Genomic DNA, 14,005 nt, shown 5'->3' on the forward strand with positions numbered 1-14,005 from the left:
TTAAGAAGACGTCACACCGGCATATGTTGTCTCTATCTTACACATGTTCGACATAGCAAAATTTCGTTCAGCAGCTTCAATGTGTGCTTTTGATATTAGAGTAAATCGACTTATTATCAAACTTTTAGGTAAGAACATTATCTGTGTCCTCTCGTTGGTTTTTACGATATTTTAAATTTTAAGTGAGAATTTAAAAACTGTTGAACAAAACTTTGTTATGTCGAACGTGTGTAAAATAGAGACAACATATGCTGGTGCGACGTCCTGTTAATGTCTAAAAACATGATAGATATGAGTGAAAAAAAATACGTGGAATATGTAAAATCATAGGATAATTATTGAAAAATTCAATAATTCAAGTTAAAACATTTGCTTGTTGTCATTCAGTCAATTTTGGTATTAGAGCCTTGGTTAATAAGTCAAAATTACTTAAAAGTAACTTCGCTCTATTCGAATTTTATATTTAAAACACCTGTTAGCACCCCCAAGCCACCCCACCAATTTGCGTCTATGCTGTTGCCATTTAAAAAATAGTAAGTTGTATTGGGCATGCACACACTAAAAGCTATAACAATTTGAAAATCATTAAAAAATGTGTATTTAAAGTATTCCTTAACTCCTTCTGAAAACCCCATAACAATCCGAGGTGACTGGATTGACATATGTCGTGTTACCTTTAAAAGAAAACACTGTATTGTAATCGGTTGTTGCTAATTTTTCTTAATACGATTCATACAGGAAATATGTATATGTATAAAAAAAAAAATGAAATTCTCAATGATAATATTACGATTATTCAATTGTGATTGATTTGAAAATTCAATTTTTTTTTAAAAACTATTTATAATGTGGTAGTATAAATTGTATAATTTTATGCTTGGTTACCTATTTTTATATGAATATCTGAATTTAAATTGTTGAATTATTACTTATTAGCACTCTTCTTCATTAATTTATATACTATAATTCATTAATTATGTATATTTGTTTTATAATTATAATATAATACATTATATCAATCTATAATAATTTAGGAAATATTTCTGTTATTTGGCTGGTACTCAAAATTATTAATATGTTAGTAATAATTCACTATTCTAACGAGATAACTATAACCATGATTGTTTTACTTAATATATTTCATAAAGATTGTGTTATGAAATTGCTTATTGTTATAATACTCATATTAAGGGGGTTGGAAGTGCTCCATTATTAAGGAATATGTTCTGAATTGGTTGAACATATGAAATTGTATACTGCTGTGAAGTGTAAAAAAACATTTGTACATATTTTGTATGAGTGTTCCACACGCTACCACCACCAGTGGTTTGCACACCGTTCGTATAAGTCATTGATATGTTTTGAATTGATAAAATATTTGTTTCAACAAGAAACTAAATTAAATCAATTTAGACCTTAAAAGTCTGCAAAATATATGCCAACAAGAATGCTGTCAAGAATGATAGGATTTTAATTATGTGAAAATATTTGTATTCGTCGTTATTTTTCCTTGGTTATTATGCAAGTTAATTTTTGAATAAATGTATAACTTTCTAAAACAATATTAAAGTAAACCTAACTATTTAAATAAATATATAAGTAAAAAAAGAACTCAAGAACAACTTAAAGAAATTTTAAAAATTGGTTTCCACAAAAACCAAGAATATATTTAAATTAACTCAAATCTTTTTACAAAATTCAAATCCGATCAATGGCGCAACCAGAATTGTTCAAAAGAGGGAGACATACTTGTTAGAACATTACGAAACATTTTTTTGTACTATTTTGGTAGTGTACCCACCCATTATAGGTATGGCCCTAACATAACCTCCCTGGTTGCGCCACTAAATAAATTTGATTATTCTAAGTGGTCATAATTTTGTCAGGCTTTTAGGTATAAAATATGAAATAAATATGCTGTTTTCATAAGCCTTAATAGTACAGTTTGATGTCATCTTTGTAATTTTCTTATTTATTTTATTTATTTACTAACTTAGCCAATCAATTATTACAATTGAATAATTTCAATAAATTACATTAATAATAGCTGATAGGAATACCAACTAATAAACTAGTATATAGTAGCTATAAACATGTATGTGGTATATATAAGTTTTTCTACCTAAAACAAAATAAAAAAAATTATACTTAAACTGAATGTTAACTTTTTATGAGCGTTTGAACTTATAATATTTACAATATTTGATATTCAGCAGTACATGATCGAAATCCCATCCAAAAATGTTTGAGATTTTGTTGTAATTCCAAAACAAATAACCGTAGACTTCTATATTCACCAAATATTTATATTAGCATTTTTGACCCTTGACAACAATTTTGACTCTTTATGAGCTATTAATAGCCATTAGAACATTTTTAAGATTTTGGAAATTTTTCAGTTAGAAATTCATAAAAGTTTTTTCATTCATAGCTAACATTATAAATTATAAAAGAAGGTTTCCAACAAGTTTTATTACCTCTATTGAAAAGAAAAAGTTCACAGGAAAGTTACACTGTTTATAGCCATGGGATAATTTTGATTTTTATTTTAAAAAAAAATGTTTGACTATTAAATTCTATTACTTATACAAGTATGCTAGGCTGACTCAACATATCATTCATAATTGTTTTTCATATACATTGAATTCAAATATAACTCATCCATTACAACAAACGACATGCTTGACAACTACTGAACAGCAGAGCTGTACCCACTTGTCCACCTTTTTATAATTTAATTGATACACAAAATATCATCAAGATCACTAACTATTTTATTTATTGCCTTTTTTATTTGATTTTTATAATTATATCATTGGTATAATTTGATTTAATTATGAGTATTATGAGTTACAACTTGTTGTATATTATTATATATATTTTTAATAATTTCTTATTATTTACCAAATAGATTTATATAATATATAATTGATACATTTCAGACTTGCATGAATAATTTTAGTTTGCATTAGTGTTGCCACAAATGTTGTAAACATAATATTTTTAATATAATCATTTTTTTACAAAATGTAATGGCACAAATTGTTCACTATTAATCTTATTAAAAGGAAATAATAACAATAATTTACAAATTTTTTATTTTATTTGGAATCATAGATAAAAATCATCAAAATTTTGAGGAACGGCAAGTTCATTTTAATCAAAATAACCAACAGATACATTATGATAACGGTATGTCAGTATAGTTTGGCATTATGTATACAGTTTATTTTAAACTTTTCAATATATTATAGGTCAAAAGTAGTTTTATAAAAATACTTTTTGTTGAATATTTGTATTTTAGATAAGAATTATGGAATGGCTCATCCTATGAGTCCATCCAGGTTAATGTCTCGTGATCAAAGCTTATCTCCACGGGTTAATATGGTCCGTCCTCCGTCTCCTCCTTTGCCTTATTCTCCTGAACGTGATCATTTCAATTCTGACAACAATATGTTACGCAGAGATAGACCAAAGCGCTCTCCAGAAAGAAATGTTCATGATCGTCCACCAAGGCCTGAACATTTTTTAGAACAGTAAATAATAGCACATTGATTAATATTGCATGTAGAATTGACATTACAAATTGTATGGTATTTTTTAGACACAAGATGGAAAACTTTTCTTCTGGTCCTCCTCCAGAACCTAGATCACCTGAAATGCAACGTTTTAGACCGGGTGATCACAATAGACATCGTGTAAAGGATGACCCAATTCATTATGATGAACGTCCCAGACATAGTGGATCTCCTGTATATTTTGAGAATCATTACCAGTTCAACAGAAGTATGTCACCCAATAACCGACCATTTTCTCCTAATCACGAACAACAATTGCCAATAACCCCACCATCATTACGTGAACTTTCTTCGCCTTTGAGAGATCGTCCACCACACCCTAATGAACGACCTCGAAGAAGACGCACACCACCTCCAAGACGAGATCGTTCAAGAGAGAGACGCCGTCGTATTTCGCCTAGAAGAAGAACACCACCACCACCAGTCCGTTCACCTATAAAGCGTAGAGGTTAGTAACTGCACAGTTAGTAAAAATGATAATAGTTTATTCAATTTTTAATAATGTATCAACTATTTTAGTTATTATTATTATTATTTGTTATTATACATATACCATATACATATTATACTTCCAGGTAAGTATAACTAGTATTTATAATTAATAAGATAAAAAATGTTAATCGTTTTAGTAGAACATTAAAATTTAATAGTTAAATAATTAAATACCTTCATGAACTAGATTAAAAATAAACCCACCAGAAATACAAAGTAATTTCTCTTTTTGTGAGTTTGAAATATTTATTTAAATTAATCATTTTATAGTCACTTTCTTCAAATACTAACAATTTTTTTACATTGTGTTTTGTGTTATATTATTAGAGAATGGTAAAAAACGAGGACCTAATAAAAATCAGGAAGCACGAAAACGAGAAGCCAAAGAAAGAAAAAGACGATCTCAATCCAAGCCAAAATCTGCACCGCAACAAGTAATTATGCTTTAAAGTAGTAACATTTTAAACGAATTTATATTAATTTTATTTTAGGAACAACAGCAACAACAAAATCCATTCCAGCAACCTCAACCACAGCCTATGTATCCACCACCACCACCACCTGGAGTAGTTCGAATGCCACCTAGACCTTTCCCACCAGGACCCATGATGATTCCACTGCGACCTCCTCCCTTCCCACCACCAATGGGAGCATGGAGGCCACCACGTCCAATGCCAGCACCACCTTCTGGTTGGCCATATCCACGTAAGTTTCATCACTCAATAATAATTTACAGATAACAAACTATGACCTTTTTTACATGTCGCATAAAAATAGTAGGCAGATTTCTAAGTTTGTACCTAATTAAATTATACTATTAATAAGAGTAGGTTTCTAGCCAATATAATATTATATGTCAAGTTTCAGAAACTTTTTTTATAGTTTAACTTAAATATTTATGAGTAGCTTAAACATACTGAGTAAAATCCAATGATCCTTAAAAGCTATCATAATTTTTTATAACAATAAAAATATTTTTATAGCAATTATATAACATTAGTTATAATAAATAATGGGGGTTTCACCAGTAGATTAACCAATTTTCAACTGTTATAATTAAATTTTAGAACGCCATTGGTATTATGTTAACGTTTTAAATAAATCACTGGTTTAAAACATATCATTGTAATTATTATTGAGTTAACAAAGTGAGACAAATTTAGAGTTGAGTTATTTATGTAACATTTTGACATTCACTGTGTCACTTACATCACTAAAATAAAAAAAAAGTCTAGTGCTGTGCTGCTAAGAATTTTATCATAATCATGTAGCTTTACAACTCTTGAGAGTGTTTGCTGCCACTGTACCAACCTCCAAGAATCACGGTCCTGGATCCTTTCCTCGAAATCAGTTACTTTCCAATCTCTAGATCTTTTTATACTCCAACATTCCATTGTTTTTCTGTATCACTGTCAGAGTCTTCTTTCTATTGGTCACCACTCACCATTCAATTGATTTGAGTTCACTTCATTGGTTTCTTCTCTTTTCATTTAGTTTTTGGCATACCCCAAATCACAGTATTGTCTGTCCCTTTTCCATGTTTTTTCTGCTATACCAGATATTTACTATGTTATCAAACACTGGTCCATATAATAATGTTCTTGTTATTTTATTCATAAAGTTTTTTAGTTTTTGTTCAATCTGCACTTCAATACTTAACATCCTTACAATAATATCAATAACAAATACAATAAGTTAATGTTGGTCTTACAATAGCCATGTATACTTTTGTTCCAATAGAACAGAGCTATTCAAACATTTTCATCCCACGACTCCTATGTGTATTTACAATATTGTGAAGGGCTCCCAAATTATTAAAAAAAATTGAAACAATACAAATTTTAATATTGGTGATAATAACAGTGATTATTATCACTATTATTTCTATTATGATAACAAGTAACTAATGGGCAATAACAGCGCTTCATGACGACCACATCCATTTTTCGTGCAACGTAAATATGGGATAGTAAACAATCTATAGTATTTATAATCAATGACATGACCTATATTAATTGGTTTCTGGTGATTTGTCACGACTCCCTTCGTCAACTCACACAGTTTGAATACCTTTGCTATGGAGAAAATCTCTGATTTGAAGTATTTAATTTGTGCGAATAATGCCCTTTGTACTTTAAGCAGTCCAATGAATATCTCCTAATACTTGAAGCTTTAAGTTTTCTCATACACATAATTTTCCACATTTAGGTCCCCATTCTAAATGCCAACATTTCCTTTAATTTTATTTTATACCAAACTTTTTTGCTTTATGTTACCTTATTTTCATCCACCAGTTTCAGATCATCTGAAAATCCCAGAACATTGAATGTAGTTTTTCCCAGTATTAATCCCAACCTCTACACTAGACATTACTTTTCTAATATTAATTGGTGAGAGACGAGAGCGTGTCACCTTGTTTAAGCCCAGTCATTACTTTAAACTTTTTCGATACTATAGTCACCTCTTACTTGATATTTGATCCCATTCATATACTTTTTCGTTATTGAGATGAGTTTTCTTTAGAAAACCTAATTTATACTTTAATTACGAAACCACATAAGTAACTTCCTATATACATTCTTCATTCCTACAATCCCTACTATAATAAGAACTTGAAAAAAAATCTAAAAACATTTTAAAAAATGCAAAAAATGATAAATATGCTTAAAAGTGATCTAAAAAATGACATATTTTATTTGAATAAAAGAGTTAAAATGTATTAATACCATCAAAACATTATTCAAAAAATGAAATAAAAATTAATATTTGATTTTTATCAAATAAATATAATACTAAGAGCATTTATCTTATAATAAATATTTGTTCTTTTTCTTGTTTCTTATATTTTTACTAATTAAACCGTAAAAAATAGAGGAAATTAATTTAGGTACTTGGAAAATAAATATTAAATTATAAATGTTTTTTAACCATTTAATATGTTATATTGGACAATTAAAGTATGTGCATAATATTTTCATATATACTGATGGCTTTATTTATAATTATAGATCAGACTTTAAACCAAAAAAATACAAATATACCTACAAAAAGCTTAAAAATGCACCAAAATTGATAAAAAAAATAATGCCTTTCAACCAAGAAATACCAAAAATTGCAAAATTATATTTGTATTATTGAATTTTATGTGACAGAAGTTATATTTCTTTAAAGATGAGCCTCGAATGCATTTGGTTCCGGGTCCTAGTTATAAGACAATTAATCGTTATATTAATATTATGATGCATGCCAATGCGGACACTTCTTTCTCATTTTACTAACTATTGTATATATCTAATTTTCTCATAACTTATACGACTTATATATGGGTATAAAATGTACAGCTGTAATTAGGGCCTGCTCTCAATATGTTCAAGATAAATAAATAAGCTGCATTCATTAACAATATTTCTCTATGACTACTGTAGCTCATCTTGTCTCTACATTAAGATAAAAGGATTATAGATTTTTTCCATTAAGTCATTTTTTTTTTTTTTTTTGAACCAACTCATAAATCGTTCTGTGCAATTCTGCACTATTATACTTTCTAAGTTAGCTGGTAGTTTTTCTGGACCGGAGCCTTAAAGTTCTTAATCCTACTTATAGCTCTCTGATTTTGTCTTATTTTATATAATTTACATCTTGTTCCACTCTTTGATCCTTATATTTGAGGTGTCTAGCTAGGTTTGGTTAGGCTGTTAGTAAATGAAAGATTTTTAATAATATATTTTATGTACCTTAATTTTTATTCTTTACAAAATTCTTTGTGGCTTTTTATTAAACTCTTAATAATTGTATTTTTTGACTGTATTACCTATGTATGTATTAATAACAATCATAATTTTAAATTACTATTTTTCATATTTATTTGACTTATCTGTCAAATCAATATCTTAACTAACTAATTTGTTCTTTATATTTGAATTAATGCTGGGTATAGTTAGGGTATACAGTTTTAATTTGGCATATTTTCAGCATAAAATATATTTAATTATAATTACTTTTATTTGTAGAAACAATGTTAGGAAAACACCAAGACTGATACCAATGACGATCTAAGTTGTATTATAAGCATTAGCATTTTATATGTGCATGTAAATTTATTATTTTTTAAACTTTCAGAACTAATTTACAGTTTTAAGATTTATGTTGCTTAAATTGTTTCATACTAATATTAACACCATGTCAATTCTATCATAATTTCTTTCCTTATATTAAACTATGTATTATTTAACTGATTTTACAATAATTAATGTAGGCATCTAATATTATGGTAGAGAATCCCCTTAAAATATATTTATAAATATGCATATTTTTTATTTTTAGAAGCAAATTTAATTTTAAAAATTACCATTTTGGTAATTTTATTTATAATTCAAAAGTTATGTACCTGTAATATGTCAAATAATTCATAACTTTCTCAATAGGACATTATACCACATGCAATGTCTCTAATGCCTAGCATAGCAAATTGTCCGTTTTGAATAATGTATTTAACTCAGGTATTTTGAATAAATTGACTTATTATCAAATTTAGAAGTAAGAGTATTATCTAGTTCACCTCAGGTTTTTTTAGATTTTCATTTTAAAGCAAGTTATGAGTATTTTAAAATAAGTAATTGTTTGTGCATAATATTCTTATTTCTAAAATTGATAATAGTTCAATTCGCTCCAATATTATTCATAAATTAGTTAAAAGGATTATTCAGAATGTACAATTTGCTACAATTTGCAACATGCAAATAAAGCATCCTCTTAAGTTTTATTTCCATTTACAGCCTTATTAAAAATAAAATCTATTTGTAAATAAATATTATAATAAATTCAATTTTTTAAACCATTTAAAAAAATTCAAAATAGCTATTTCATAAAATTAATATTTCTAGTAAGAAAATGTTAATTTATAAAACCACGTTTAAAATAATTGACTATAGGACCTGAAGACTTTTTAGTATACTGTTATATTTCTATGTACAAATTTCATAATTTAAAATTCTATATTTTTTGATTTTACTAATTATTCATCTGGTTGAAAACTATGTTTACAAAAGTAATATGCCTATTTTGTGCAGTATTCTACTAGCTGGTCTATTTAGTTGGGTTATTTAGTTTTTTTTGTATCTTAAATGTTTTTTTTTGTGGAGTAAGTAAACACTTGATTTTCTTTTTTTAATTTTTTTAATTTCAAAAGTTTTTTTAATTTATGTTTGTTCTATTCAATATTGGCAAAGTTATAAAAATTAAATTAATGGAAAATTTTAATCTAAAATTAATTTAATGCTAAAATGTCTACCTATTAACTTAATATAATTAGTAATTCCTAGGTTTAATATTGACTAAATATTCTTCGCCTAGAAAAACGTTGCATTGCAGTTAATTGGCTTACATGTACAGCCTGTGTTTACAAACATTAATTATCTTTGCTCTATGTGAAATAATTGTATAAAAAATAATCATAACTTACTAAATCAGATTACGAATATGTTATTAGATTTTACTATTTATTTTGTAAGTTTTTATAAACATTATTGTGAACGCAATCTTACTTATAGTTATTAAGTTGAATTTAATAATATTAACAACAGTGAGCTAAGTTATTCACTAATGTAAAAAATATGTTAGTGATAAAACAATGTGTGTAAACATATTTTGGCTGTACATTTATTTCATTTCTTTTAGTTATTAAATGTTATATTAATATTATTGAATGTTTATACAGGCCCAAGGCCATATCTACTTCTCCTACTAAAAGGAGTGACTACGAATATTTAGATTTTAATATCCTTTTAAGTGTGTGTACTTCAAAACATTTTGAGTTCAATGATAAAAACAATTCCCAGATAATTAATGTTTTATCAATACTTAAAATAATACATCTATATTATTGATAGGTTATCATAACAACTATGTTTTTATCTTACATACTCAATATTTATTTAAACTTTTATTATTATACTTATTATTGTGATCTTTAAAACAAAAAATAATAATCAAGTTCAATATTTCAGTCTAAAGAGCTGAAAATTAGATTTACAGTTATTTTTCAATTGTATTTCCAATGATATTACTTAATTTTAGTGTACATGTATGTGTTATTTAATAATTTCACAAAAATAGTGTGGTGTGATTAAATTATATGAACGTTTATTTCAAGTATTCATAACTATTTTTGTGATATAACATTAAATTAACAGTATATGTGTTGTATGTGTGTGACATTTTTATGATATAGAATTTTAGTAGACAAAAGTTTACCAAGTTTAGTAATTTTAAAATTTTACAGAATCTAATATGTACAAACCTCTATAATATATTTATTATGTTTACAAAAATGTTAGTATGACATCCAATTATTATATTTGTAAGTTAGATAAATAAGTTAATAAACAATCGTAAACATTATTAATATTATTAACGTTTAATTTACACATGTAAATCAATTTCTTTTTCAATAGAATTATCACGAAACCAAAATATTTCCCCGGAAATTAATTTCATTTATTTAAGTAAAACTACAAATATTTTTAATTTTAACAAAAATTATTTTAAAATAAAATTATTACATTACATTTGAACATTGTCGTATCTATAATAATTAAATTACCATTAAATTTGTTTTTCGATACCTACTTGATGTAGTATTATTTAGTAATCATAATTGACTTCTGTATTATTATATTATTATATAAATAGGATTATTCAATTTAATTAAAAAATATATTTGGCATTATAATTAATATTAGAATAAGAAATTCAGTTGAGTTTCCGTCTTTTTTTAGTATTTAATTTGAGTGATCCTTTTTATATTTTGACAAATAATTATGTTGTTTTAATTGTTAATACAATTTATTCTGCATGACTTAAATTTATTTTATTTGTAAGTTAAATGGATAATTTCATTACTAATAAATGTTAACTTGTGTGAAATTAGGTACCTAATTCTTGTTTGATTGCTGCAGTATCACAAATATCTTAAATATTAACAGAAACATCTTATGGATTTTAACTATAGTGTGAAAGATATTTTTATCCACGTTGCAAAATCAAATTTCAAAATCATCACTTCACATCACAAAGTTATCATTCGTTATTATTGTAGATATAGATTTTTCACCTATTGCAATAATGTTGACATCATCGACACCGAGAACATTTATTACGTCATGACTTAGTCTCGGTGTCGTGAGGAGTGTACCGCCTAAAAATGTATTCAAAAATGGTGGCTTACAAGCGGCGGTGGATGTCAATGTAGTGCGTGACAAACCGGTTTTAAAAAAAAAAGTTTTTGTCATCAGTATTAATGTTTGCTGCACAATGCACACTAATATAAACAAATAAACACACGTGACTCCGCTTCGCAGGAAATCTATATTGTATAATTACAGTAGTGAAAACTGTATAAAACAGCTACATGGTTCATTAATCGATCTAGAATATCGATTATTTTTCATCGCGTCGAAACTCAAAAGACGTTCGTTTCGTGTAAGGCGGCCATTTACACGTGGTGTTGTACGTATACGATCGACCTACAGCAGTGCAGCAAGAATATCAAGTAATGCACACATGAACTGTAGAACAGCGCTACATTCGGCCCGCTCTCAATTGTTGTAGGATTACGCGTACTTGGAGTTAAACTCTGGACAAAAGTTAATATTACATTATTTTTTTTAATCTGTAACGTCTTTTAATTTATTATATCACTTGTTAATCTTTTGTTAAAATCAAAAATCATCGATAATACATATGTGTTTTTAAAGTGCATTAGTTTTCGAAACAACGAATTAAACGTCGACGAAGAATTAATGAACGACTTATACATGACTACAAGAATGCGAAGGCGAAGAAAAAGAAACGCAAACGAAAATAAATTAGTGATTTCGATTAAAATAATGTAAATTTAGGGCTGGATTTAGGTAGACTTTTTGATGAGCTATATTAAGTTCGAAAGTAATCATTTCTCTAAACATTTATAAATAAAAATATAAAAATGTGTACACGTGTACATGATGTTAATTTATTAGCAAGTATTAATATATTAAATTAATTATTTTGCAAATTTTTCACCCTCCCATCTAAGAATTATAAAAACTATTAATTATAAAAACATATATATAATGTTTAATTAAATTAATTTTCTGCACAATTTTTTTTCGTCTTTTTGGAAGTCAACTCCTGAAGCATATTACTATTTAAATCCGACGATCTTAATGAATCAGAATATAATCATCAATATGGGATCATTGCTACATCTACAATTTCTTGAGTTTCACCGGTTCTGAGTTTAAATCAAAGTATAGTTAACTGCGATCAAGTAAAACGTATAATACCTTCCCCCATAAGTAAGCATATTTTGATTTCACAGCTTAAAATAGTATAATGATACACCTGCGTTCGACATTTCGGAGGTTACATCTAGGACATAAGTGTTAGTCGTAGTGATGGCTCTAAAAATGAAAATGTAAATATAAATACACACATATATAGTTTAAAACCTTTTTCTTTTTATGTTTGAACCGACGACGCTGGCACGCCGCGGGATCTGCTTTCGCATTATTCCGTGGCACTGCCATCGTTTATTGATCAGCAATACAAACTGCCTATGGCCAAATGAGGGTAGGTGGGACAACACCTGCCTAACCCCCTCACAATGGTCATTTACATTATACATTTTTATAATATGAATTGGTTCGGTGATTCCTCGAGCCGACCGGAGTCCGCCGCCCTGGTAGAATCGTTCTGGCCCTTCCCGGGTAATATAGTATAAAACAGTCAGTGCAGGTGAGAGTCGTGTGTTGCTGTCCAACTGTGATTTATATAATTATTCATTGCACAAACAGCATTGCTATTATTTTGTAAACGATTTGTTTTAAATGATCCTTCGCCGTCGTATACAAAATATAATTTACAAGCGCAAAATATATTGTTATAATCACTATAACGCATACTAAATACGTTTATTTCAATTATATTTTACGCATACTTGTATATATAATGTATATATATTTTTACTAAAGCAATGCCGTTTCGTTCGTGTATGGGAAATTGTTCGTGTAATACACGTGAGAAAATAAAATAATAATAAACCGTGGGCAATATACACTTGCTACACGTATTTTATTATTTTTTCGACCTCGTATTATTTATTTAATAATTTATGTTCACCAAGTGTAATATTTGGTAAATATTCTTTCGTAAACTTTTATCTAAATGCATTTTATCAATCTAATAATAATGTTTAATTACGAAAGGTGAAACGTCATAAACTTATATTAATTTTCATCTTAAGTATCTAATATTAAATTCTTATCAAATATATATAAACCACTACAATACAATTTCACCAATCACCATCATTCAATTGCTGCAGACATGCGTATATAAATAATATATATAATATTATGTCGCATCTACTTGTGTTATCGAAATGTTCATGAACCGATAAACGTATCGTGTATAACGTTTTTAGTGTAATTTTTTTTTTAAATATACATTTTCTTTGTAGGTAACTTTTTGTTTGTGAAATGGTTATTGGAAAATTACATTTTGTACCTTATTAAGTATAACATAAGAATATAATTAAAGTATAAAAGTAGTAATCTTTTTCATTATTTGGATATCAATAAACTAATATAGGTAGCATACTAGTATAGTTATAACTAATAGAGTTTACTGCAATTGACGGAAAAGTGTTACAGATATAGTGGATACAGGATTCCTGCAGGCTGCAGCCAAGCCAGGATTAAGATTATTTTGGGCCTGAGGCCAAACCACTTTAGGGGCCCATAAACATAATCAAAATATTGTTAACCCACAAGAAAATATAATTAAGAGGATGTCAGCGCACTATTCGTTTTCTCTCTCTGGCCCACGCGCAACATGACGCATTTACGCAAAATCATTTTTTCTATGCGTTTAAGTAATCTTAGTAGTAAAGTCAC

The 14,005-nt window shown here is 27.5% G+C and overlaps 1 protein-coding gene across 2 annotated transcripts in view; it reads left to right on the forward strand.

The window, feature by feature from the left end:
* The window catches only part of LOC100158671 (ADAM 17-like protease), a 66,758-nt gene that overhangs the window by 8,482 nt on the left and 44,271 nt on the right, over positions 1-14,005 (forward strand). For both annotated transcript variants that reach the window (XM_029490148.1, XM_029490149.1), the window contains exons 6-10: positions 3,118-3,192; positions 3,305-3,536; positions 3,605-4,026; positions 4,398-4,504; positions 4,562-4,775. In XM_029490148.1, the coding sequence (XP_029346008.1) occupies positions 3,118-3,192; positions 3,305-3,536; positions 3,605-4,026; positions 4,398-4,504; positions 4,562-4,775 (1,050 nt within the window). The remainder of the gene's footprint in view (positions 1-3,117; positions 3,193-3,304; positions 3,537-3,604; positions 4,027-4,397; positions 4,505-4,561; positions 4,776-14,005) is intronic.

The sequence above is a fragment of the Acyrthosiphon pisum genome, chromosome A2, assembly GCF_005508785.2.
Source record: "Acyrthosiphon pisum isolate AL4f chromosome A2, pea_aphid_22Mar2018_4r6ur, whole genome shotgun sequence".
NCBI lineage: Eukaryota > Metazoa > Arthropoda > Insecta > Hemiptera > Aphididae > Acyrthosiphon > Acyrthosiphon pisum.